We start from the raw sequence: 26,784 nt of genomic DNA on the forward strand, positions 1-26,784 counted from the left end.
TTTTCTTGGTACCCTGACTTCAACATTAAACAGGGAGACATGAGACTAAACAAATATGTGTTTGCCTATGTTACTCACCATAATCCAAGATGCAATGAAAAGGATAACTTTTATCAGTTCAATAACTTCTTACCTATTGCAATGAAAGTCTTCTAAAAGAGTATTTGTATCTTGGAACATACACAAAATGCCAGAAAATTTTAGCAGATCAGTCAATGTTTTGGACTGAGACCTTCCATTAGGACTAGAAAGGAAGCGGGAAGATGACAGATTAAGAATGTAGGGGGAGGGGAAGGAGTACAAGCTGGCAGCTGATAGGTCATATCAGGTGATGGGGGGAAGGTGTGCAGTGAGAAACTGGGAGGTGATAGGTGGAAAAGGGATAGAGCTGAAGAAAAAGGAATCTGATTGGACTGGACAGTGGACCATGGGAGAAGGGGCACCAGAGGGAGGCGATAGGTAGGTGAAGAGAAGAGAAGTGATAAAACAGGACCCAGAATGGGAATGGTAAAAAAGAAGTGGGAAGGTGGGAGAAATTACCAGAAGTTAGAGATGTTGATGTTCATGCCATCAGGTTGGAGGTTATCCAGATGGAAGATGAGGTGTTGTTCCTTCAACCTGAGAGTGGCATCAGCAGGACGATAAAGGAGCACTTGTATCCTGCAGCATTGCTGTCAAGCAATTTTAGGCAGCAAGATTGAACTTTTCAATATATTTACATCTGGAACATTATGGCCTTTGTGAACAAACTTCCATTTTCCATGTTCAGAATGGGACTTTCTGCTTGAAATTGAAGAAATTCTTTGGTGATTAGTATTGGACAGCTCTGGAACTATTAACAACTGACTTTACTTCCTCTTCCTGACAGCTGGTGCATTGTCTCACAAGTTTCTACTTAACACTGGTGGCCAGAGAGGCATTTCTTCCATACATTGTCTAAATTATTCTTTGCAGATGCAGCTCCTTGGATATGGCGGCTCGTTTGCATGAAGAAGTGGCTGAGTGTGGGCGGTTTGATGAGAAAGCAAAGAAACAGTAGGTGTGCACTCGTATAGATATGGATCTTGTTCTCAATTATGGTAAGTAGCAACTGTTCTGAATCTAATATCTCTAACTTGTATTTCCATTATGGAAAACTCAAGTCATCATAAGTGTCTTGTAAATCTGCTGGAGTAAGGATTTTGTTTTATTAAGGTGCCAATCAAACGACAATGCTTCAAAGGATTGATTGGTAGAGGAAGTTACTCCATTCAGCCAAAGTTATACACTTTCGTTTTACACAGACCTTAAAAGCATACAACCATCATTGGTAGAAACTCAGGTGGTGACGAGAGGGCGTCCAGGAGTGAGATAAGCCAACTAGTGGAATGGTGCGGCAGCAACAATCTGGCACTCAATGTCAGTAAGACGAAAGAGCTGATTGCAGATTTCAGGAAGGATATGACGAAGGAACACATACCAATGCTCATAGAGGGACCAGAAGTGGAGAGAGTGAGCAGTTCCAAGTTTCTGGGTGTCAAGATCTCTGTGGATCTAACCTGGTCCCAACATATTGATGTAGTCATAAAGAAGGCAAGACAGCGGCAATACTTTATTAGGAGTTTGAAGAGATTTGGACTGTCAACAAATACACTCAAAAGCTCTATAATTGTACCTTGGAGAGCATTCTGACAGGCTGCATCACTGTCTGGTATGGAGGGGCCACTGCACAGAACCGAAAGAAGCTGCAGAAGGTTGCAAATCTAGCCAGCTGCATCTTGGGCACTAGCCTACAAAGTACCCACAACATCTTTAGGAAGCGGTGTCTCAGAAAGGTAGCGTCCGTTATTAAGGACCTCCAGCACCCAGGACATGCACCTTTCTCACTGTTACCATCAGGTAGGAGGTACAGAAGCCGAAGGCACACACTCAGTGATTCAGGAACAGCTTCTTCCCCTCTGCCATACGATTCCTAAATGGACTTTGAAGCTTTGGACACTACCTCAGTTTTTTAATATACAGTATTTCTGTTTTTGCACAGTTTAAAAAATAATCTATTCAATATATGTAATTGATTTACTTGTTATTTATTATGTTTTATTTAATTTATTATTATTATTTTGTTCTCTCTCTGTTAGATTATGTATTGCATTGAACTGCTGCCGCTAAGTTAACAAATTTCACGTCACATGCCGGTGATAAAAACTTGATTCTGATTCCGAAGAAAGATAATCTGGTATGATCTTCAAACACCTTTCTCAAAACAGTTTTCAACAGTTCCAGTTGGGTTCAGAATTTTTTAACTCAGATTAAGAGGCAACTTTTAATGAACTTCTACAGCAACATGAACTTCTTTAAGCCTGTCAGCATGAATAAGGAGACCACTTGACAACAATCAATACACTCTGTGTATTTTAAGATTCAGTCACATTGTCAACTCAGTGTTAAATGGAAAGAAACTACTGTACCAATGCATAGGCTATGCACTAGTCAGCATGATGCATTACCTTTCTTAATGTGAAGGTAAATCAAGTAATTAAGAACACGACAGAAGTTTGTATTGTCACTTATATGCTTTACCTTTACAGTATGAAAAGGTAATGAAGAATAATAGGATGATGGAATAAAAGACTAATTCTGCTAACAAAATCCAGACCTTGAATAATGTGTACAACTTTGGTCCCCTTATTTATATTTGCCTCAGAGGCAGTGCTCTCTGAAAGGCTGATTAGCCTCCTCCCGTTTATAATTTTAATACTCTAACATTCTATTGTACAATATTTATTGATTGGCCATGGTGGTAAGCACTATGCAATCCATCTTGCGTAATTTACTGGATAAATTGGACAACTGCCCTGGTTCAAAAACAACTGCAGTTCATTTGCCGAGATGACTTTGATATTCTATATGCAGCCTCTTCCAGAAGAGTCTTGCAGGGTAACAGTATAAAAATCACATAAGTAGCTAGTTGGCTGGAACTTGCAAACTGACAACCAACTCACGTGAGCAGAAAATGTTCAGCACAACTGATACCATTCATTTATTCTGTTGCAAATACAGTGGAATCCGATTGATTAGGACACAAAGAGACCACTACATTTTGGCCCAAGTAAGCAGCTGCCCCAATTAGCCAAAGTCCCATGGAAATAGTTGAAAAGGTATAAAAAGATAAACCAAGTAACAAATTATGCATTTAAATGAAATACACAACAAAGTGTATTTGTTCCCAATGCTTATTGATGGATGAAATCATCCGCGTCACCTCCTTTTGACTGTAAGTGAACAAAATCAGCACAGACACCTGGTGTAGAAAACACACTGTTTTCATACAATACTAATTTGCAACCTTCAAATCTTCATTTTCATTGTAATATTCAAGATGATTGTCGATACCTTCAAATTATTCATAGTTTCTAACTTGTAGTAAAATTGTTTTCATTTTCACTCCTGGCCTTTTCTGGCACCTCTAAGCCGGAACGCTTGAAACCTCAGTAGGCAAAATAGCTGTGAATTGTCTTCCTGCTTATTTCCCGCCAACTATCAACGACAAAAAAATTGCTGCTTTTTGAATACGAATACACACAACTGGTACTATTTTAAAAACTGTTCACTCGAAGCATGGTGTTGTGTCTCCTGCCCCAATTAAGTGTTCCAAATAAATGAAGGGTATGCCAACTAGTTTCTTGTTGAGTTTTTGTTCTTTAAGAGTTGTCCCAAATAAGCAGCTGCGCCAATTAACTAATGTGCTAATTAACTGGAATGCACCGTGGTAGTAAAGAAAGAATAAAAACTCTGTACTGTATTTTATACATGCCTAGGCATTAAGCTCCTCTCCTGCTTTTTCTTTGTTTATTTTTATATAATTCTTTGCAACATTCCACTGGTGATGCTTTTAACACTGTGTGCATCAGAGGATAGACTGCCAAGTCTCTAGGCTTTGTCCTGTAGCCTTCAGGATTTGAGCACCTAGAAACATGAGGTACTTTATTTTTTTACATTACTTTTAAAATATTGGAGGAGGAGGTAAAGAGTGTTCAAAGTAAGTTTGTTTTTGAAGTACATATACGTTACTATATACAAACTTGAAATTCATTTTCTTGCAGGCATACACAGTAAATCCAAGAAACACAATAGAATCAATGAAAGGCTCCCCCCAGCAGGATAGACAAACAACCAATGTGAAAAGAACAACAAACTGTGCAATACAAAAAGAGAGAAAACAATATTAATAGTAATAAATAAACAATAAGTATTAAGAATATGAGATTGAAGAGTCCCTGAAGTTGAGTCCATAGGTTGTGGGAACAGGTTAGTGAAGGGGCAAGTAAGGTTGAGCGAAATTATCCTCTCTGGTTCAAAAGCCCTATAGTTGAGGGGTAATAAATGTTCCTGAACTTGGTGTTGTGGGCTCTGGGGCTCCAGTACCTTCCTTCTGATGGCAGCAATAAGAAGGGAGCATAGCCTGGATGCTGGGGGTCCTTAATGTTGCTTTCCTGTGATAGCAGTCAAAGTAAATGTGCTCAATATTGGACAATCATATTTGCAACTTGAAGAGTCTAATTAGTTTCCAATGTATGGGAAGTTGGCTAGTGAAACAAATGGGGTGGCATGGGATGGTGCTGTGGGGAGGTGCACCTGCTTCTCCACTGCTACGCATGGAAGTATATGAAACAATACTGTAAGGAAGAGGGGCTGAGGACAGTTCTATTAAAGAGCTGAACAAAGGAACATGGCACGCATCAGAAGACGGCTAAACTAACTCGGATCTGGTACAAGGGACCGAGATCTGAAGCCATCTAAATTTGGCCATTTTTGTCCAAAGATCAATCCCAGATTATGAAGAATGCAAGAGAGCTGGGGACTGATGACAAACAATGAGACTATGACCTAAGTTTGAAAAATACATTTAAAAATTAATGTTTTTATAATGATGTGATGCTCTACAGTGTAAATCTACAATATAATTTTGATGCTATTTTACTTTGGCACCAGGTTTGATTAAGTTAAATTAAATTGTGGAACTAAGCTACTTATATATGACAAAGCACGGTTTTGCCAGCTTTGCTTAAGAGTTCATGTTGCTTTGGCGATATAAAAATAATTGGAAAACGTATTCCATTGGGAGGTATCCCAAACGATCATTCCCCCAAAGCCAATTTAGGCTCTCCTAAATAACACCAGCAATTATTGCAGCATCTCGTTCACTGACTTTCCTTTCTGTAGCATAAACGTATCTGTTTCTTCAATGTAGCCTTACAGTGATGAAATAGCTTCAGAGTTTCCTCCAAATTACAAAATTCATATAACAAGACAGAAAAGGAAAGAAAGAAACAATTCAATTTTTCAAGTATTAATCTAGCAGGATTTTGGATAGTGTAGAAGGCTGTCGAAGGACATTGACAGAAAGCAGAGATTGGTTAAGAGGTGGCAGATGGAGTTTAATCTGGGAAAGTGTGAAGTGATACACTCTGGAAGGTCAAACTTGAGGGCAGAGTGCATTGTTAATGGTAGGATTCTTAGTAGTGTGGAAGAACGGAGAGATGTTAGGGTCAACATCCATGAATCCCTCAAAGTTGCCACACAAGTTGATAGGGTGGTTAAAAAGGTATACGATGTGTTGGTGGTCATTAGTCCGTGGAGTGGTTTCAAGAACCACAAAGTTAATGCTGCAGCTCTATAAAACTCTGGTTAGACTAAGCTTGGAGTATTGTGCTCAGTTCTGATTACCTCATTATAGGAAAGGTGTGAAATCTTCATTACAAGAATTTAGAGTGGGTGCAGAATAGATTTACCAGAATGCTGTCCGGATTAGAGAACATGACTTACGAGGAAAGATTGAGCTAGCTAGGGATAGCAGGAGGATGAGAGGCAACTTGATAGAGGGTATATTAAATAGTAAGTGTACAACATGCACCTTTTCTTCTCAGGGCAGCATGGCTACTACAAGAGGACATAATTTTAAGGTGATTGGAGGAAATTATAATGGGGATGTCAGAGTATTTTTTAAAACACAGATTGGTAAGTGTGTGAAACTTATTGCTGGGGGTTATCGGTAGAGTCAGATTCATTAGGGACATTTAAGAGAATTTTAGATAGGCAGATGGATGAAAGAAAATTAAAGGGGTATGTGGGAGGGAAGGGTTAGATTGATCTTGGAGGAGATTAAAAAGTCGGCTCAACATCATGGCAGTTCACTCTAAAGTGCATCTAAAGACAAGAGTGTAACAGTAGAAAACCCTCACAAGAAGAGTGGATTGTGTAAAGCCAGCAGGGATTTCTGAAAGGAAATCGTGTTTGATTAATCTGCTGGAGTTCATTGAGGATGTGACCGGTAGGAAAGATTAGAAGGAACCAGTTGATGTGATACTTTAGGGCTTTGAAAGGTTTTCATTAAAGCCCTACCCAAGAAGTTGGTCAACTAAATTAGAGCAAAGAAAATTGGATATAATCCGGTCCAGGTAAATTGCTGCCTTCAGGTCTCAAGATCAAATTCTGCAACTTCAGATAACATATTTTTCCTGACTGAATCAGAACTGGCCAGTCATACAAGAAGGCATCCACCAATAATATAGGCTAGCTCCCTCTTCACTAGCACAACTTAATATGCTGGGAATTTCCGACAGCTCAGCATTTTACAGCCTTTATATTGCTTTGTTTGTGCCTTTATAACTAAATAACTGCCCTTATTTCACATCTCCTATGTTTCTTTGTTTATCCTATCTCAAATTCACCTCGTTGACCCAGCAATAAGATGATAACATCTACAACTCATTCCCCATCAGCCCCATTCCTTTGTCCTGACCATCAATGCCTCCTTCACATCCCCAACACCCCACTAACTCGGCATCACACTAACCACAGCCCTCCACACACAACCCACGGTCTCTGTAATATAAAGTAACTTGTTTTCGACCCTCTGGGGCTGGGTGTTGATTAGTGTGTTCTCCTTATAACCACAAAGGTTGCCCCTGGGCAGTCCAGATTCATCCCCTGTGCAAAATACCAACTGGCTGGTAGACTGACAGGCAATTGAGGAAAATTGGGAAGTTGATGGCGAAGTAAAAGGAAAATAAGGATCAACTTTATTCTCCATATGTGTTTACATGTAATAAGAATTTGCTGTGGTATGTAGGTCAGGGCATAACATAGAACAAAAAACATGATTCAACAATTATAGTGAATAAAGAATTATAAAGAAATGAAGTTAGATGTTAAACATAGAAACACAGAAAAGCTACAGCACAATACAGGCCCTTCGGCCCACAAAGCTGTGCCGAACATGTCCTTACCTGAGAAATTACCTAGGGTTACCCATGGCCCTCGATTTTTCTGAGCTCCATATACCTGCCCAGGAATATGGACGGTATAGGGAGCTCATATACCTGTGAGTATATGACCCTATCATATCCGCCTCCACCACCATTGCCGACAGCCCATTCCATGCACTCACCACTCTCTGCGTAAAAAAAGCTTACCCCTGACATCTCCTCTGTACTTACTTCCAAGCACCTTAAAATTATGCCTTCTCATGCTAGCTATTTCAGCCCTGGGGAAAAAGCCTCTGACTATCCACACGATCAATGCCTCTTATCATCTTATATGCCTCTATCAGGTCACCTCTCATCCTCCGTCGCTCCAAAGAAAAAAGGCCAAGTTCACTCAATCTATTCTCATAAGACATGGAATAAAATGTGATAACCACATGAACTCCAGCAAACTTTAAAGTTTGAAGTAACATTTACTATCAGAGTGCATACATGGTACAGCATACAACCCTGAAATTCTTTTTCCCGCAGACATACTTAGCAAATCTATAGAACAGTTACTGTAAACAGGAACAATAAACAGTGCAAATGCAAATTTAAATAACTAGCAGTAAATAACAAGAGCAAGAAATAACAAGCTAAATAGTCCTTAAAGTGAAAGCATCTTTGATGAGAACACCAGAAATAGAATGAGTGTAGCTATCCTCTTTTGATCAAGAGCCTGGTGGTTGAGGGGTAGTAACTGTCTTGAACCTGGTGGTCCGAGTCCTGATGGCAGCAGTGAGAAAAGAACATGACCGGAGCTTTGATGGTGATGCTGCTTTTCTACGGCAACGTTTCATGTAGATGTCCTCAACGGTTGGGAGGGTTTTACCCGTGATGTACTGAGCCGAAACCACTACCTTTTGTAGGCATTGGTGTTCCCTTAGCAAGCCAAATGCAGCCAGTCAGCACACCTTCCACCACACATCTATAGCAGTTTGCCAGAGTTTTTGAGGACATGCCAAACCTCTGCAGACTCCTGAGGAAGCAGAGGCACTATCATGCTTCCTTTGCAATAATATTTATGTGATGGGTCCAGGACAGGTCCCCTGAGGTGGTGACACCCAGGAATTTAAAGGTACAGACTCTTTCCCCCAATAATTCCTGGCTTATGGACCTCTGGTTTCTCTCTCCTGAAGTCTACAATCAGCTCATTGGTCTTATTGCTATTGAGTGAAAAGTTGTTGTTATTACACCACTCAGCCAAGCTTTCAATCTCCCACGGCAAACTTGTGTGTGGTGTTGGAGCTGTATTTAGCCTCACAATCACAAAGTGTAAAGTGAGTAGAGCGGAGGCTAAGTACACATCCCTGTGGTGCTCCTGTGCTGATGGAGATAGTGGATGAGGTAGTTTTGCCAATCCAAACTGACTGGGGCCTGCAAGTGACGATATCCTGGATCCAATTTTACAAGGGGGTATTGAGGCCCATGTCTTGAAGTCTACCGATAAGTTTTGAGGGGATGACAGTATTAAATGCTAAACTGCAATAGATAAAGAGCATCCTGATGTTTGCATTTTTGCGGTCCAGATGTTCCAGATTTGTCTAAAGACATATGACATATTACAGTGTGGTCTTTCATTGAATTTATTATGGTTATTATTCTATTGTAGATCTACTGAGTATGCCTGCATGTATTTACAATGCAAACACTATTATTAAAACGTGGTTTAAAGTATTTACATTGCTGTGTAGTGACGAGAATAATAAATGGTGCTGTAGGGCTAACTAGAATGCATTAGATTGATCAGATTAACTCCATTTTCAGAATAAAGGCAAAAGAAACTGATGAATAGGGTACTGAGGGCAAAAAGGTAAAGGTCTGCTGTTATGCTGCCTGAAACCTTCTGTCATGCACAATCATATTTGCTTTGGCATAGCACAATATGCAGGAGTTAATGTCAGGGATTCTCTACACCCTCTCCACCACCAACCCCATCCGAGGGTGGTAGAGAGAGACCAGGTCATTGTGATGTAGTTAAGGTGAGGATTTATACATTCATATTTATTTAGAGATAAAGCACAAAATAGGCTTCTATCTTTAAATATTACTGCCAGCAATCCCCAATTTAACCCTAGCCTAATCACAGGACAAGTTACAATGACCAATTAATCTACTAATTGTATTAGCCTGGTATAGAAACAGAAAACAGAAATCCTAAAAAAAATGTAGCGGATTTGGGCCAAGGGTAAAGCCCAATCCATCATTCAGCAGATCTACACAAAAGGTTGTCCACAAATGCAAAATCCATCACCAGGGACCCCCACCAACCATTGCTGTGTCGTGGACATGCTCTCTTCTCACTTTGCCGTTCAGGAAGAGGCACAGGAGCCTTGTGACTCACACCACCAGCTTCGGGAGTAGTTATTGGCCCTGAACCATTGGACTCTGAACCAAAGTGGATAACTTTATAGCCCTATCACTGAACTGTTCCCACAGCCTACAGACTCACTGCAAGGACACTTCATCTCATGTTCTCCATATTTATTGCTTGCTTGCTTGTTTATTTATTTATTTATTTATTTATTCATTCATTCATTCATTCATTCATTCATGTTTGTGTCTTTTGCATTCTGGTTAAACACCCAAGTAGGTGTGGTCTTTCATTTATTTTATTATGGTTATTATTCTATAACGAATTTATTGAGTATGCCTGCAAGAAGATTAATCTCAGGGTTGTTTGTGGTGACATAGATGGACTTTGAGGATAAACTTACTTTGAACTTTGAATCGGTATGTTTTTGACCATGTGAGGAAACCGAAGGACTAAGTGTAAACGCACATTTCACAGGGAGGACATTCATTACAGAGAATTCATTACAGAGGATGCTGGGATTGAATTTCAAACTCCGACATCCTGATCTGCGATTGCATCACATTTACCGCTATGCTACCATGGTGTACTTGAAAGATTAATGGTTATAGAAAACTGACACCATTAAAAGAGTTGAGGCTAGTTTAGATCAGCCATGATCATATTGAATGGTGGGAGAAGCCTGAGGCCTGGGAAACTACTTCTACTCATACTCCTTTTCTTGTGTGTTCTTGTAATGTATTTCAGCTGGTGACTGTTGAGCAACATTATAGAGGAGAGTATAATCTGCATCCTTTATAGTATTTATCAGTTGTAGTTTCTGAGAATGTGAGGAGAAGAAATTGGAAACAGGTACCATTGGTGTCAACCCATTACTGACTAGCACCTGGGCAACAGCTAATTGCATAATGGTGGCCACTTCTCTCCATAGAGATAGGACTTTTCAGAGTCCCTGCCAACCAGTTCCTGTTGCTCTTGGTTGTTTCCCACTTTGTCCAGTAGGGAGGTGTGAGGGAGAGTGTGCTTGGGTGACATGGTTTTCACAGTTTAATGGCTGTGTGCATGACATTGAAGGGCAAGGCTGAAGATGAAGTGCGAGGCTGAAGATGAAGGCTGAGGCTGAAGGATGAAGGGCGAGGCTGAGGCTGAAGATGAAGTGTGAGGCTGAAGATGAAGGCTGAGGCTGAAGGATGAAGGGCGAGGCTGAAGGATGAAGGGCGAGGGTGAGGCTGAAGATGAAGTGTGAGGCTGAAGACGAAGGATGTAGGGTGAGGCTGAAGATGAAGGATGTAGGCTGAGGCTGAAGATGAAGTGTGAGGCTGAAGATGAAGGATGTAGGCTGAGGCTGAAGATGAAGTGTGAGGCTGAAGATGAAGGATGTAGGCTGAGGCTGAAGATGAAGTGTGAGGCTGAAGATGAAGGATGTAGGCTGAGGCTGAAGATGAAGGATGAGGCTTGATTGATAGATTGTTATCAGGTGAATTATAGGATTGTGGCACACTGAGATTCTAGTGGATCTAACAGACACACCTGCCACTCAAAAACTGTGATTGCAAGGGTTAGTGAACTTTATGTAAAGTCCTCAATGACTGCCATTACTTTGTGAGTGTTTGTCCAGTGGACTTTTCAACCTCTGCAGAAGCTTGCTAGCTTCTCCAGAAAAACTTTCAGAGCGGAGAACCAGAGATCCCAAACACCAGTGTTGTGTAACTTATAGCCGATTGCCAATCAAAAAGCTCCAGCATCTGCACCAGTCACAATGCATCTTCCATTTTAAGAAACATAGGCTCTGCAATAGCTTAAGTGGTGCATACTTGCTGAGGCATGCAACCAACAAATAGCACAGCTAGTGCTAGCTATAATTGTTAATTAATTGAATTGCTTTCTGCCTTCATCAGAAGCTACAATTGGAATGTAATACCACATATTAACTCCCCACGTGTTTTTTCCAACTACTCCGTTTGATGCAACATCCTCCTCCTCTGCATGTTCTGACCAACATTTATTTCTCAATCAACTGCATTAACAGAAATGACCTATTTATTATTTAATTGCTGCTTCTACAACCTTAGCATACACCAATTGGAAGATGCATTTCCCTGAACTATAATTTGAAATTTCATTTTAATAAGATTTTTTCAGCAGTAAAGTTATTTTGAGCTTTCTCAGATTGAGAAAGATAGTAGATTAATGCAACATCTGCAGATGCTGCAATGTCTTTGTTTATTAGTTGATGTTATTTCTACCTTCAATTATATTGTGCAAAAGCCTTAGGGGTGTGTATATTATATACACATACACACATAGATAAAATACTTGACTTTTGCACAGTACTGTAGTAACTTTATGTATTGCACTGTACTGCTGCCACAAGTAAAATGAAATTTCATGACATTATGTGAGTGGATGATAAACCTGATTCTGATATGGGTTTCTACTGTGGACTGAGAGTAGGAAGGGAGCAGGGAGAGGGGAATCATGGTTGGAAAAAGGGGAAGGGAGAGGGAGAGAGCAGGAAGCACCGGACAGACATTCTGTAATATTCAATAAACCAATTGTTTGGCATCAGATGACTTTGCTTGGTGTCTCATGGCTCTGTGTCTCCACCCCTGCCATCCCCCCTCCCCATTCCACCCCGGCATTCCTTCTCTGCCACTTGTCACAACCTCCACCCTTGACATTTCCAACATCTTTGCTCCCGCCAGATTTTCATTTGCTCTCCACTCTGTGCTGACAAATACAGTACTGTGCAAAGGTCTTAGGCACCCTAGCTATATGTGACTTTTGCACAGAACAGTAAATCTGAAAATAGAAAATATTAATTTAAGAAAATATAAATATACAAAACTCTCAGAAGGATGATTAAAGACTGAGGGGTGATTCTGTTAAAAATTAATATTCACGTCTTCTTTGCTTCCACTGTATGCATCTCTATTTTGTTTTCTCTTTGACTTATCTACCAGCTGTTAGGCTCTCAAATTATGTGTCATATCTTATTTTGGTCTCTGTCTTTCTATGTGGCTGCTTGTTATACAGTTTCTTCACTCTCGTCTCCCTTTTTTGAGCATTTTAATTTTTTTCAATTTGCTTTGCTATTTTTTACCTTTCTAATCTTTTCTGCCCTAACTGCTCATTCTCAATTTTCTTGTCAATTATTCTTTTATATTTCCTACTCATGTCACTCTTGCCATCCAGCTCCTGAGCTCTGGATTCAGGGTACAATCACACCATAGGGACATACAGATTAGGTTAGAGAATATCTTGTCTGTTGTGGCTATGTAATTTCCCAGCTAGTATTTCAAATTTCTGATATAAATCTCTACAAGCACTGGGAAGCAAAAAAAAGAAAAATGAAGCACTGAAGAAGAAAAGCTGTGGAAAAAGATTGAATTAAAACCTTAAAGGAGATGGGAAGAGACACGATTGAGAAAAAAATGAAATATTATTTTAAAACTTGTTATCAGCCAGAAATTAGCTATCTCTACACCACAAGAACAAAATTTCCATTTTAACATAATTTTGCACTCATAGATTAGTCGAAACTTCAAAAGCTGGCCACGGGATATTGAGCAAAACCCATTCAATGTTATGCAGGTGAGAAGAGAGATAGTGATAAAGAACAGGTCTTATCCATGAAACAGCTAGGAACAAAGGTAATTGTCACCCCACCCCCTACCCTCAGATTAGATCAATGTTAACTAACCATTCTCTCTTAGTCAACAGATTTCATAACTGCCCAATGTTTACAATTGTGACAATCTTACATCTACATTCAGGATACAGTTTAGGAAAACAACTTGCAAAGAGCATTTTTAAAGTTCATCAGATATGGAGGGAAGGAAAAAATGACGTTAGAACACATTTCCATTATGACTTTAGTTCATTAGAAATCTTTGGGATTAATGTTAATTTTATAGTTATATTTGACAGCACTCCAGTTATGTGACCAAAACTCACACTATCAAGAAACATGAAGGGGCATATTTGAATTAATATTAGAACATTATGGCACCATCACAGGCCCTTCAGACCATGATGTGATGCCAACCCTTTAACCTATTTGTAATGTCATTTCCTGCTCTGAAATCTGGGCCAACAATATAAAGGACTCCATGAAAATGCCAATGAACTATTCCAGTCTATAGCCAGAAAATGCCCTCACTGCTTAGAAATCATTCCAAGATCTGATACAGGTCATGGCAATAATGTCACTGGCATAGAAACTTGCACTGAAAATTGAAATGATGGTCCCCATGTGTGAATTGGAATGGATTTCTGAGAAGCCAGATGGGAAAGCAGAAACTGTGGCCTGAAGCGCATTTTTTAAATGCTATGCTGCATTTCATATCAGCTACCTTTTACTTCATCTTTCAAACCTTGTTCCATAGTTTTACAAAAAAGCAAAAGCTTAAGCTATGGTGAAGGAAATGTGGGTTGATAGCAAGCATCTGTGCTCTTTTTAAAATTATATTCACTAAAAGGATGTGAATGTCATTTGTAAAAGCCAGCAATTGATTCTATGATTGCCCTTGAGAAGACGATGGTGAGTCACTTCCTTGAGCCACTGAAGTCCTTGAAGTGATGGTACTTTCACAGTGCTGTTAGTTCCAGAGTATAGAGCCAATCAAAATGAATAAATAGCAACATTCATGGGGCACCATGGTATTTACAGCTCAGGATGCTGTAATTTGAAGTTCAATTCCGGTGTCTTCTGTAATATACTTTCAGATTAAGATATTGTGTCGCTTAGACAGGTGTCAAGGTTGGTGGTGCTTGCACGTGCCTGCTGTCTTTGTTGGCTATGAAGGTGAGAGTAGACTAGTCTTGTCGAATAAATATGTTGCACTTTATGGATATTCACCAGTGGTTGGGAAATGAATGTAAGTTTGACCAGAGACAATGAAATAATGATAATCACTGCTTCATAAGCAGAAATGGCACCAATTAAATTTTCATAAATTAAGGGAGAAGGAAAGTGGGTAAAAGGAATTGAGTAAAATTATAAAACTCAATAATAAACATTTTTTTCAGGCACACAGCTTATTAAATGCCAGTTCCTATGCCCACTCAAGATTTTCGTTTGACAGATTCCTCCTACCACAGACTAAATAACAGTGGACAATGAAGATTTTGCTTCCAAAATACTTGTAGGTGTATCTCATGGATTTTATGCAGTCACTCATGAAAATCACCATGAAATTTCCCTAACATGCAACAATTTTTTGCAATTGTCTATACAGTCGTCCCTCCATAGCCGTGGGTTCCGCATCCGTGGATTCAACCAACCGCGGGTTGAAAATATTCAAAAAAAAATTCCAGAAAGTTCCAAAAAATAAAACTTGAATTTGCTGCGTGCTGAGCACTACGCTGAATCCACGTGAATGAAGTGATGTCTAGGCATACCCTGCTGTAGCCTCCCGCCATTTCACAGATCCTCAGTCGCTCTCCAGCACTCGTTGCTTGAGCATTGTCTGCCTCGCGTTTCGTTCATTCACTACTTGTGTTGTGAACGAGAGGAAGGAGTTTAAGGCTAGTAAGGGATGGATGGCTAGCTACATAAAATGCTACAGCCTCAAGAACTTAAAGATCACGGGAGAATCGGCATCGGCTGATGCCGAGGCAGCATCAGCGTTCCCAGAAGAGCTACGATGGTTACGTCTGTACTGAATATGTACTGGCTTTTTTTCTTGTCATTATTCCCTAAACAATACAGCATAACAAATTAAATATTCAATATGTTAATTTTTTATTTCTCCAAATTCCTACGTGATACAAGAAGCCTGAAGTTATATTTGTGTTTAGCTTCAAACAAAAAAAATCTGAGGAAGCAACACTTTGGAAATAAATTGTTTTCCAGTATGAAAAGGAAGGCACAAAACTGGTCTAAAACATCAGATAAGATACAAGAGAAAACTGCTGCCTGGGCCCCAAGCAATTTGTCCTGTGTTGACTTCAACGGAACAGTTTACTATAAATGAATGAGCATAAATTCCTATGGCCAAATATATTGCTGAAGCAGGAGCATTGTTGGGAAAACTGGATAACAGTGAAGAATTGGAAGTGGATTAGGTACTTTCTCTTTTGATTTCAAAATATGAGCAGAGTAGGAAGACTCACAAATGAATGTATTGTAAGATGAATCCTTCTAATCATCCACTTTCTTTTAGCAATTATTAGAATCTACATCCAGCACTACTGCATTTCGATAGAAAGTGACAACATGAACCTTTGCAGTAAAAACTGTCTGCATTGCATTTGATTTGAGTAATAAACCAGGCACTGCACACAGACTCACAAACGACAGGAGGTTTAACTTCCATTGCCCTCAATTTAACTGCTATGCTTTACGTGTCAATTTTGCAAAGTTGACAACACTGTAATGTTCTTAAATGACTTTTATCCACATTCATTTGTTTTGCTGACAGGAAATGGGAAATATTCAAGGCTATGGCAGTAGTAACTGCTCAGGTACAATATATAGAGTTGCACATAAACATTACTGCTGATAAAGCAGCATTACAAAATTAATTAAGACAATAGAAGCCATTAACAGCACAAAGTTAATTTTAATCAATTCTCATAGCTTTTAGGAGGCCCTAGTTTCATACGAAAATGATCACTCAGGAATTTTTCACCTCCTCAAAAAACCCAAGCGCAATGTTGTAACTCAATGAACATGCATCAAAAGGAGCATCTAGATTTGATCTCTCAGGAATATAAATGGCATAGAAACTTTCCAACTATTATGCTAATAAAGATAGGGTATTTGTAAAGCTGACTCATACAAAAGTAACATGATAGAATTCCTTCCTGTATGCACTTAGCAACCAGCAAGGAACCAATGCATATTTTACCAGCATTTTATTCAGGCACTGGACATTCCTCACAAAACTGGGGCACACGGAATTTGAAGCAGGCATGTAGCACGGATAAACAAATGGAAGGTAGGTGGCAAGAGGAGCAGATTTGGGAGTTTGAATTAAAAGTTGGGTTTGAGATTGGTGAGCAGTCACAAAAGATGATGAAGGAAGCAGCAGGACTGCTGAGGGTGGGACATTTAGCCACATTTTTAGTAGACAGATGAGGTATTTTTCTTCTCAGACAGCATTTTTAGAAGAATCTTAATGTTTAGGTTCAAGCTCACAACAAAAATGATTCTGGAAAAGCAATTCTGCAGAAAGTGAGTATTGATTATTTGGCAAACTACCAACAAAAAGGATGGTCCTTTTATGTACCTAGAAGCAATCAAAAGCATTGTGAAAACATAGTAACACCTAAGTGTTACACTCAGGGAATCCCAACAGTCCTGGGAAGAGGGTGGGTGGAGAGAAGGTGATCAGGAAAGAGCCAATCTTCAAAGGCTCTTCCAATTCAACATTAAGCTGCATGCTATTGTACAAAACTTAACACGAATGTAGAAACCTCCTGTAGTTTGAGAGTGATCATGATAAACTTAAGTGGTGGAATTCAGGGCCCCCAAGAAGAAAAGAATGATAGAGTAACACCAAATCCAGAATATGAAAAGAATACTGCAATGTTGACATAATGAAGACAGGCTAGAATATTTGGCTTTTTTCAGTTTTTTTTTTGGGGGGGGGGGGGTGCTCCAATGGGCTATAAGGATCCAGCAAAATTTTGTCAGTGATCCACCACTACAAATTCAATAGCACCAAGGCTCCAAGACTTTGTGAGGTACAGTATTGAAAGGCCATATGTAGTTAACGGATTATCCACTGATTATCTTGTTAGGTCAAACTGCAAAACATGAAATCCAGTTCAGTGGTGAGAGTGGGGTTAGGGAGAGATTGTGTGACTGTGTATAGAATCCAGAATAAAGTGAAAGTGGTATATATGGCACCAGCTTCTAAAAGGTGAATGACAACACTCACATTAATGCCAAAATCTCCCACCTCTTTGGAACACGAACACGAACACACACACACACACACACACACACACACACACACACACACACACACACACACACACACACACACACACACACACACACACACACACACACACACACACACACACACACACACACACACACACACACACACACACACACACACACACACCCTGATGTGCCCAGATATTTTAGTACACTGAAACAATGTGCAAGAATGGTTAGCAGATGGCATACACAATGCACATGCAGATGAAGTGATGCCCAGAACTTCATCAGATGCTATTGAGGGTACATAGTTTCTGAATGCAAATGAAGAAGTTCATGATCTTCCATCAGAATATATTTTTCAATAAAATGGATGACAATAGGGTAAAAAATATGAATTTAAGCAATCCAGTTTTGAGGTAAAACATTGCATTATAGAATAGTACATCATCTGCCAAAATGTCAGAGATTTAGAATTAATTACTATCATTGTAATGATGATGCTTGGTAAATGTCTTCTGCAATATGGAGAAGGGCAGAACATTGAGAATGAAAATATCAAAGTGCACTGTCTAACAAAACAGTGAAAAGAACAGAGGGCCCTTTAAATTTGAGCCTACAGTTTTTTTGATAAAATTACTTTACATTATTTCCCTTTCTTATTGAGAATGAAAACATGCTCATGATTAAAACTAGCAATTAAACTAAATAAAAATCTGTACTTACCATTCTCCTGACAGCTAATTTCAAAGGTTTCAAAGATTTCTCCCATGAATTTCAATGGGCTCCCTACCCTTGAGCCAGGTCGCTGGTTCAACAGGCAGATTTCACAGCCTGAAAGCTGGAAAATCTGAGCAAATTCCTGTGATCATGCTTACATCTTTGAGGAGACCGACCAAGCGATAAAGGGATGCCACAGCTACTGACCCACTGAGCTGCAGATCCAATACAGATCTCAGTGAAGCAATCCTAATTAATATATATCCTACCTGGTCCCTTAAGTCCTTGGATGGCCTCGACCCTTAGCATCCCTTCATGAGAGAAAACCTCCTTTGTAGTTTAAGCTTCTCCTCCCAAACTCCCAGGTCTAAAATTGGTTTGCTCATCTTTCTGCTACTGCCAGTGTTGAGATATTCAGCCAGCAGAAATGTTTTCTAGAAATTTGCAGGATTCTTGATACAACATATAGGGGATTACAATTCCCACAATTCTTGTTCTTATAGATTTGGAATAAGGTATTCCCCTATGTATCACAGTTAACGCACTCTGAGTTTGTATTTGGCAGGAACTGGAATTGGACAAGCCAAATCCTTTTCACAAAGGAATCTTGGTAATAAACAAACAGGAAACTAAGCTTTTGTGCATCTCATATGCGGATAATCTTTTCTTGATTCAATCTTTGTTCCCATCTTTTCTTTGCATTTCTATTCCATTGGAACCTATTCAAATAGGTTCAAATGATATAGAGTGGATAGATATCTCCACTTTATATCAGCAATTACACTGGCCATACATCAATATTTCTGAGTACCTGGATGCATTAATCACAAGCCATGTTCCACTTACGTTAATGGTTTCTCCAGTCGACTCCCTGGTGAGCCTACAATTTCCCCCAAGGTGCAGAACATCTGACCCAGGAAGTCCTATAAAAGAAAGAATTCATATTAACACAAGTTACATGCATGCACACACATCTATGAAGGCAAACACAAGTGTGCACTGAATATGCAAACACACACACAGAGCTGATTATAGAAAGTCAAAGGAGGTAAACTGCTAAAATTTCCAAAGTTAATGAACAACTGTAAAACTAATTTTCCCCATGAGGAATTAGATGACTAATGCACTCAACATTGCTTGTTCAACAATTTGGTGTTCCTTAGATTTAACCTACTTAACTTTCTCTCTTTTCCCCCCATCCCCATTCTATATGCTTACTTGCTGTCACAAGTTTTAACAGCATAAAATCGTGAATAATGACAATCGTACTTAAAAAAACAAAATATGTTTCAAAAACAAAGCATTATTATAAAAAAACTCTAAGTAGCATCTATAAGAGAAAAAATGGGAAATTATTTTAGTCATATGAAAGGTTAATGTTAATTCTATTACTTCTATTAATTAATGAAATGTTAATTCTATTTCTCTTTCATTGGGAGCTGCCTGACCTGCTCAGTATCGCTTTCTTTCTCTGTATCCAAATTTGCAACATTACAGTATTTTTCTATTAGATCAATGATAATCATAAGCTGATTCAACTAAAGAGGATAACAGCTTTGGAAATTAAAAGATGCTTAAATTGGTATGCTGTAGTGAAATTGTGCAGCTTGCTAAGCATTTTGATCCTGAGTTTCTTGTTGCAACTTTCAGCATAGCTCAGCCTCTATCCAAAGTCTGAGATGATAGCTGAAATAGCTGTATCAGTGAAAACAGCAGACAGAGACTCAACTGAGTTGCAGTTAGGAATGAAAGTGAGGGCAAACAAAATTGCAAATTGGCCTGGTGGAACAAATTGTTGCGGCAGGGGCTCACATACACCAGAACAATGCAGGTTAAGGGCAAAACTTGTAGAAAATGCAACAAAGTAGTACACATACAAAGAACATGTCAGACAGACGAAAATACAAAAAGGGAAGAGATAAAGATAGAAAGTCAAGTAGCAGTCTCAAAAAGAGTATTGATCTACATGCTGTTGATGAGAAAACTGATAATGATGAGAATGACACCAGACTGGATAGCCTTAAGATTTGCAATGTGAAATTGACAATAGACAAACAATATGACTTAAACAAGAAGTGAACACCAAATTAATTAAAATGGAATTAGGCCCTGGCTGTGCTGTTTTAATCATTCCACAAAACTAGTTTGAACGGTACTTCAAAGATAGTGAACTGAAGCCTGCAGATATCCAACTAAGAACTTACACTGGAGAAAAGATAACTCCTGTGAGAATGATATTTGTGACAGTGAAATACAACAACCAACAAACCATAATGGGCTTGTATGTAAAAACATAAGGACGTGCATTGTGGAGCCATAACTGGCCTAGACAACTACAAGTTGATTGGCGATCCATCGATATTTGCATGCCGTATCTCCATGTAATCGAGTCAACTGAATGCAACTCAAAAAATGTACTGGATGATGCCCCAGCAGTGATAAATGATGGCATTGAAAACTGTAAAATATCAAGGGTAAAATAGTGTTAAATGAAAATGCCACACCCGAGTTTTATAAGGCACGAATGGTTCCTTATACAATTCATGATAAAGTAGCTAAGTGAGCTAGATCACATGGAGGCTAAAGGAATTCTTTCCAAGGTTGAGTGGAGCCCATGGGCAATGCCATTGGTCCCAATAGCCAAGAAGAATGGGTCTGTGAGGATCTGTGGTTACCTTAAGGTCTCCATCAACCCAATACAGAAAGGGAGCATTTTTGCAAACCTTTCTGGAGGAAAACACTTCAGCAAAGTGGATTTAGCTAAGGCCTACCTATAGAGGAAGACGGGAGAAGAGTGCAAATTGTTTCTCACCATAAACACTTACAAAGGGATTAATCGCTATAATAGGCATATTTTTGGAGTAACAGCATCTGCACATGCAGGCTGACAGAAAGCTATGGACCAGGTAGTGCAAGGCTGTCCGGGCGCTCAGTGTTACCTGGTTGACAAGCAAAATCTCCAAAGTCTCTAAACAGTGTTTAAAAGGTTAGAAGATTATGCCCTCAGAGCACGGTGCAATGACTGTGAATTCTTTATACCAAGCATCACTTATATTCGTCACACCATTGACTCACAAGGATTATACGAGTGTGCCGAGAAAGTTCAAGCAGTGGCGGATACCCTAAGGCTAAAGAATGTATCACCATTCTGGTCCTTTCTGAGGATTTGTCAATTACTATAACAAGTTCCTACTAAGCATGGCTACTGTTTATTAACTCTTGAACTCTTTATTACAGATCGGGAAGAAATGGCAATGGACAAAGCAGTATGAGGTCACTTTCCAAAAGGTAAAGGAAATCGTGACATCAGGCATTGTAGTCACACATTATGATCCACTTTGTCCAGTGAAGCCTACCTCTGACACCACGCCTTAGGGTATAAGTGCAGTCATGTCTGAACACTTCACAGCCTTTGCATCTTTTTTCCTCAGCAATGCAGGAAAAATTATGCACAGATTGACGGAAAGGACTTGAGTCTGGTTTAGGGTGTAAAACATTTCAATCAGTACTTGTAAGAGTCTACCCTCATTACTGATCATCACACACTTTGTCCATTTTCAATCTGCCTTGTTCCAGGAACAGAAGCAGCATGAATGCAGTGTTGAGCACAGTTTCTAGGAGGACACTATTACAAGATTGAATTCAAGAGGACGACGAAACATGAAATTGCTGATGGATTGTCCCATTTACCCTTGGAACAAAAAACAGTTGAAAAGTTTACAAAAGAGCATACTCCTCTTGACGTCTCTTCCTAATGGAAATTAAAAGTCTCCATTTTGTAGCAGGGACGACTCAAAGGGAAACCATAAAAAAGCCCACACTGCCTCAGGTCTACATGGCCACACTAACTGGCTGGAATGTGCAACATTTTTACCACCGCCAAGATGAATTTATCCTTGATGGGGGTTGGTGTTTGTGGGGATTAAGAGTTGTTGTATCATCCATGCTGAGAGCGAAAGCGTTGGAGGAGCTATGTGATGGCCATCTAAGCATGGTCAAAATGGAAGTGTTGGCTCAAAGCTTTGTCTGGTGGTCTGGGAGAATAACTGTTTGGGATGCCAACACATCCAGAAGATCCAAGAGCAGCACCTGTCCATCCCTGGGAATGGCCGGCATTGCCCTGCCAGAGGATTCATGTGGACTTTGCCAGACCATTCTGGACACAAATTTCTTGGTAGTAGTGGATGTAGCTACAAAGTGGCCAGAGGAGTTCCCAGTAGCTTCCACGATTAACTTAGAAACTGTTTATGTGTTGAGAAGCCTCTTCTCAATGACTGGTGTTTCACTTAGTCAGTGACAATGGATCACAGTTTGTTGCAGAACAGTTTCAGTCATTCCTGAAGATGGATGGAATAAGACGTATTACATCTGTACCGTAGCACCTGGCTATAACTAGCCTGGTGGAAAGAACATACTGCGAGCAATGTCAATAGAACACACTACACTGAGTCAGAAGATCGCCAATTTCCACTTTGCACATCGCAATGCAGCACACTCCACAAACAACTGGCCAGCTATGCTGTTCCTGGGTCATTCTTTGCATTCAAGCTTGAATCTCCTCAAACTCAATCTCAGAAGGAGTATGCAGGACAAACGGCTGAGGCAGACTCAAGGCTCTTCGGTCAAGGAGGTTCAATGTTTCACTCCCGGACAAGCAGTCCTGCCAAGAGACTGCAGATGTGATCAAAAGTGGGTGCTTGGAAAAGTTATGGGTAGAACTGGACATTGGAAAATGCATCTGATGTCATCTGGAGACGACACATCAATCGGTTGAGGACAGCAGAGTTAATTGTTAAAGAAGAAAGATGTCCAATGCTGTCAGAACCTAATTCCTGGAGCCCCAGAGACAATTCCTACAAACACCACAGAGGAGGCCCCAGAAGGGAGATTGTTTCACTGCTACAAATCTCACCTGCTAAACAGCATGAACTCCCTTGTCACAAAAGATGATATCCCACAAGAGTAAGATATCCTCCACAGTGATTAAATCTTTAGCTGGAATGGGACAATTTTAAATTTACTGTGCTGTGGATGTCTGTATTTGGTAGTTGTATTATATAATATACTGTGTATATAGTTGAGATGCATTCTATATTGAGTTGGGGTTTATAGCTAAGCAGAGAGGAGTGTTGTGCATTTAATATTTCAGCAATATTGTAAATACGTGGCTTAATTAAGCTTTCGTAGTTTTCTTAATAATTCTTTATGGGTTATATATAAAAGTACCTGAATGGGATACGCCATTAGGCCACCATGTCATATGTACATGCCTCTTTTAAACTCTTAAAAAAGTTAGACTCGCATTCTGGACTCCCTTGTTTTTCTTCCAATTAATTTTATGGCTTGCAGTAACAAAACAGAGCACTTATGTAAATATCCGATCCTTTGAGTATGTTGTGAAACTTCTAGGCCTTAAGGTTTAACATTAATAAACATTAAAATGATAGAATGTCACTCAGAGGTAGAAACAAAATTAATACTTACATGTTTAGATAAGTCCAGGCTTTTTGAATCAACATCGTACCTAAAGAGGAGTGGAAATGATTATTTTTACTAATATATTAAATTAAATGTGCAATGAAATTAATAAACAGAAAGAAAATGCTGCATTTTCTCAAACTTCATGCCTCACCCTCCAATCCCTCATCGTGAAAATTTTGAGAGCAAAATATGAAATGCTTGCATTTATCATCCTGATGAAGGGTCTCAGTCCAAAAGATTGACTGTTTATTCTCCTCCATAGATAAAAGAGATTCTGCAGAATCACTTTTATACTGAGCAACACACACAAAATGTTGCAGGAAGTCAGCAGTGCAGGGAGCGTCCACGTAAAGGAACAAAGAGTCAATGAGACCCTTCATCAACACTCGAGTGTGTTGTTCCTCTCCATAGATGCTGTCTGACTTGCTGAGTTCCGAGTTTACAGCTCCCCCAGCATTTTGTGTGCGTGTTGCATTCATACAGTGGTTTTACTTTCCTTTACACGATGTCTCAAACAGCTTTACTTCCAATGAAACACTTCTGCTTTGCAGTCCCTTCACAATGTCAGGTATTTAGCTGCCAACATTTTGCACCACATGCTTTCACCATGTGATAATGACCAGGCAATTTGTTTTTTGTCGTGTGAAGTGACTGAGAGATAAACATTGGCATGTCAGGTGAAGTCACAAGACAGCTCCAAAAGAGTTACCGTTTATCACCTCAATTGAAAAGCATCACCTCTAACGGCACAGCGCTCCTTTAGTACCACACTGGAGTGGCAGCTGAGATTTCTGTGCTCAGGCTTCTGCTTTCATATTTCAAATGATTTGCCGTAACTGTCTCCAGCTTTGGCAGAAAATAATTAGGATTTTAAAACAATTAATGGGGAAAATCTGTGGTGTATCTCTTGGGGTTTGGTTTTACCATTTTTATTCATGATTTTTTTAAAAATATATCGTACTGATTAATTAATCTCTTGGAAGGCCATCAAAATAATGCTAAAATAATTTCACTAAATTTCACTTATTATCATTAAGACAAACAATGTTCCTACAAACTGGTATGAACTGCCATGATCTTTCTTTTGTTTAAGGACTGGGTTACATTGCAGTTTTAATTAGCTGCAAATATTCTATAAACAGGTACACAAACTCACAAAATTCAAACCATCATGAGGTTCAACTTCTTAGAAAAGTGAACATCAAAGATCGCCTACTCTGGACCAAACGTTTACACGCTATGACCAAGAAAGCTCATCAATGCTTCTACAAGCTCAAGAGGTTAAATAAATTTGGTATGTCCCCTTCGACCTTAACCATTTTTTAATGATGCACGGAAGAACGCATATTATCTCGATTCATAATGGCTTGGTATGGCAACTGCTCTGCATGTGACTGTAAGAAGAAGTGCGGAGTTGTAGGCACAGCTCACAGAAACCAACCTCCTCTCAATGGGCTCTATGCCAGTAAAGCAGCGAGCATAATCAAAGACCCATCTCAGCCCCACAATCCTCGCTTCTTCCCACTTCAATTTGACAGAGGACAAAAAAAGCCCGAAAGCACAACCCACCAGGCTCAAGAACAGATCTATCCCACTATAATTAAACTTATTTAAAGTACAATAAAATGGACTCCTGACCTTACAATCGACCTTGTTATGAGCATGCACCTATTAGTGTACTGCAATTTATTTGTAGCTGGTACACTTTATTCTGCATTGTAATTGTTTTACCTTGTTCTACCTCAATGTGCAGTGTAATGATCTGATCTGTATGAACAGAATGCAAGACAAGTTTTTCCACTCTGTCTTGTCACATATGACAATAACAAACTAATTCAAATTCCATTCTTTGTAGCTCATTTAGTCCAGATCCAGAGTGCAGTCTCCTTTACCATATCCCAGCCCAAACTGCAGCAAGCAGGATAATCTCAGTAGTAAACAAATGGTTTTCTGTCAATAGTTCATGTCAGTAATCATATTTATGATCATTGGAACAAGGGACAGATTTATGAAAGGAAAAGAAAAGAAAATGTTAATCTCCAAAGCAGAGAGGAGACAGATCTCCAGTTTATCAGGTGCACATCTGGATTAGGAAACTAATCAAATTATACCAGAAAACAAAGGCCCAAGAGAATGTGAGTGCTGGAATCTGAAATGATTATAACAAACTCCTGGAGGAACTCAACAGGTCAAGCAGCATCTGTGGAGGCTCACGGATGGCTGAGCTTTCAGGTCAAAACTCTGCATCAGTGGTCATGCCCTGATGCAAAGTTTTGACTCTGGATGTCAGTCATTACTGCACCTCCACAGACGCTACTTGACCTGCTTAGTTCCTCCAGCAGTTTATATCAGAAACCAATTTTGGGCAGCTAATCCCCCTGGCAATTTATTTCTCATTACAATTTATTCATCAGTGCATGTGATTAATAATTTACAGCAGTTAAAAGGAAACTTCACACAAATCTGAGTGTAAGTACATAGAATCATGCAGCATGGTAACCCAGGCTCTTGGGTCCAAAAGATTAACATGAGCCAAGATTCCCATCTAAAAGTACATTGTATACATTTCTCTGATATTAAATGTACCTATTGAAACTAGTCCTATTTGCCAGTGTTTGGCCCATATCACTCTAAAAATTTTCCTATTCATGTTGCTTTTAAATGTTGTTAATGAACCTGCCTAAGCCGCTGCTTCAGACAGCCCACTCCATGTGCTCACGATGCTGAAGGAGCTCAGCAGGTCAGGCAGCGTCTATGGAAACGATTAAACAGTATGTGTTTCAGGCCAAGACCTGTCTTCAGGACCGAGAAGAAAGGGGGTAGACACCAGAATAAAAAGGTGTGGGGAGGGGACGGAGGCTAGCTGGAAGGTGATAAGTGAAGCCAGGTGGGTGGGAAAGGTCAGTAGGTGAATAGATGGACCATAGGAGAAAGGGAAAGGAGGAGGAGACTCAGGGGAAATGATAGGCAGGTGAGGAGAGATAAAAGGTCAGAGTGGGGAACAGAGGAAGGGGAGGGAATTTTATTATACCAGAAGGAGAAATCGACATTCATGCTACCCAGATGGAATATAAGGTGTCGCTCCT

The 26,784-nt window shown here is 39.6% G+C and overlaps 1 protein-coding gene across 2 annotated transcripts in view; it reads right to left on the reverse strand.

Moving 5' to 3' along the window:
• Window positions 1-26,784, reverse strand: part of LOC132381139 (copine-8-like) — a 660,843-nt gene that overhangs the window by 456,230 nt on the left and 177,829 nt on the right. For both annotated transcript variants that reach the window (XM_059950410.1, XM_059950409.1), the window contains 2 exons: window positions 23,702-23,741; window positions 19,064-19,140 (listed from right to left, as the gene is read on the reverse strand). In XM_059950410.1, the coding sequence (XP_059806393.1) occupies window positions 19,064-19,140; window positions 23,702-23,741 (117 nt within the window). The remainder of the gene's footprint in view (window positions 1-19,063; window positions 19,141-23,701; window positions 23,742-26,784) is intronic.

Source organism: Hypanus sabinus, chromosome 25 (assembly GCF_030144855.1).
Source record: "Hypanus sabinus isolate sHypSab1 chromosome 25, sHypSab1.hap1, whole genome shotgun sequence".
NCBI classification, from domain to species: domain Eukaryota; kingdom Metazoa; phylum Chordata; class Chondrichthyes; order Myliobatiformes; family Dasyatidae; genus Hypanus; species Hypanus sabinus.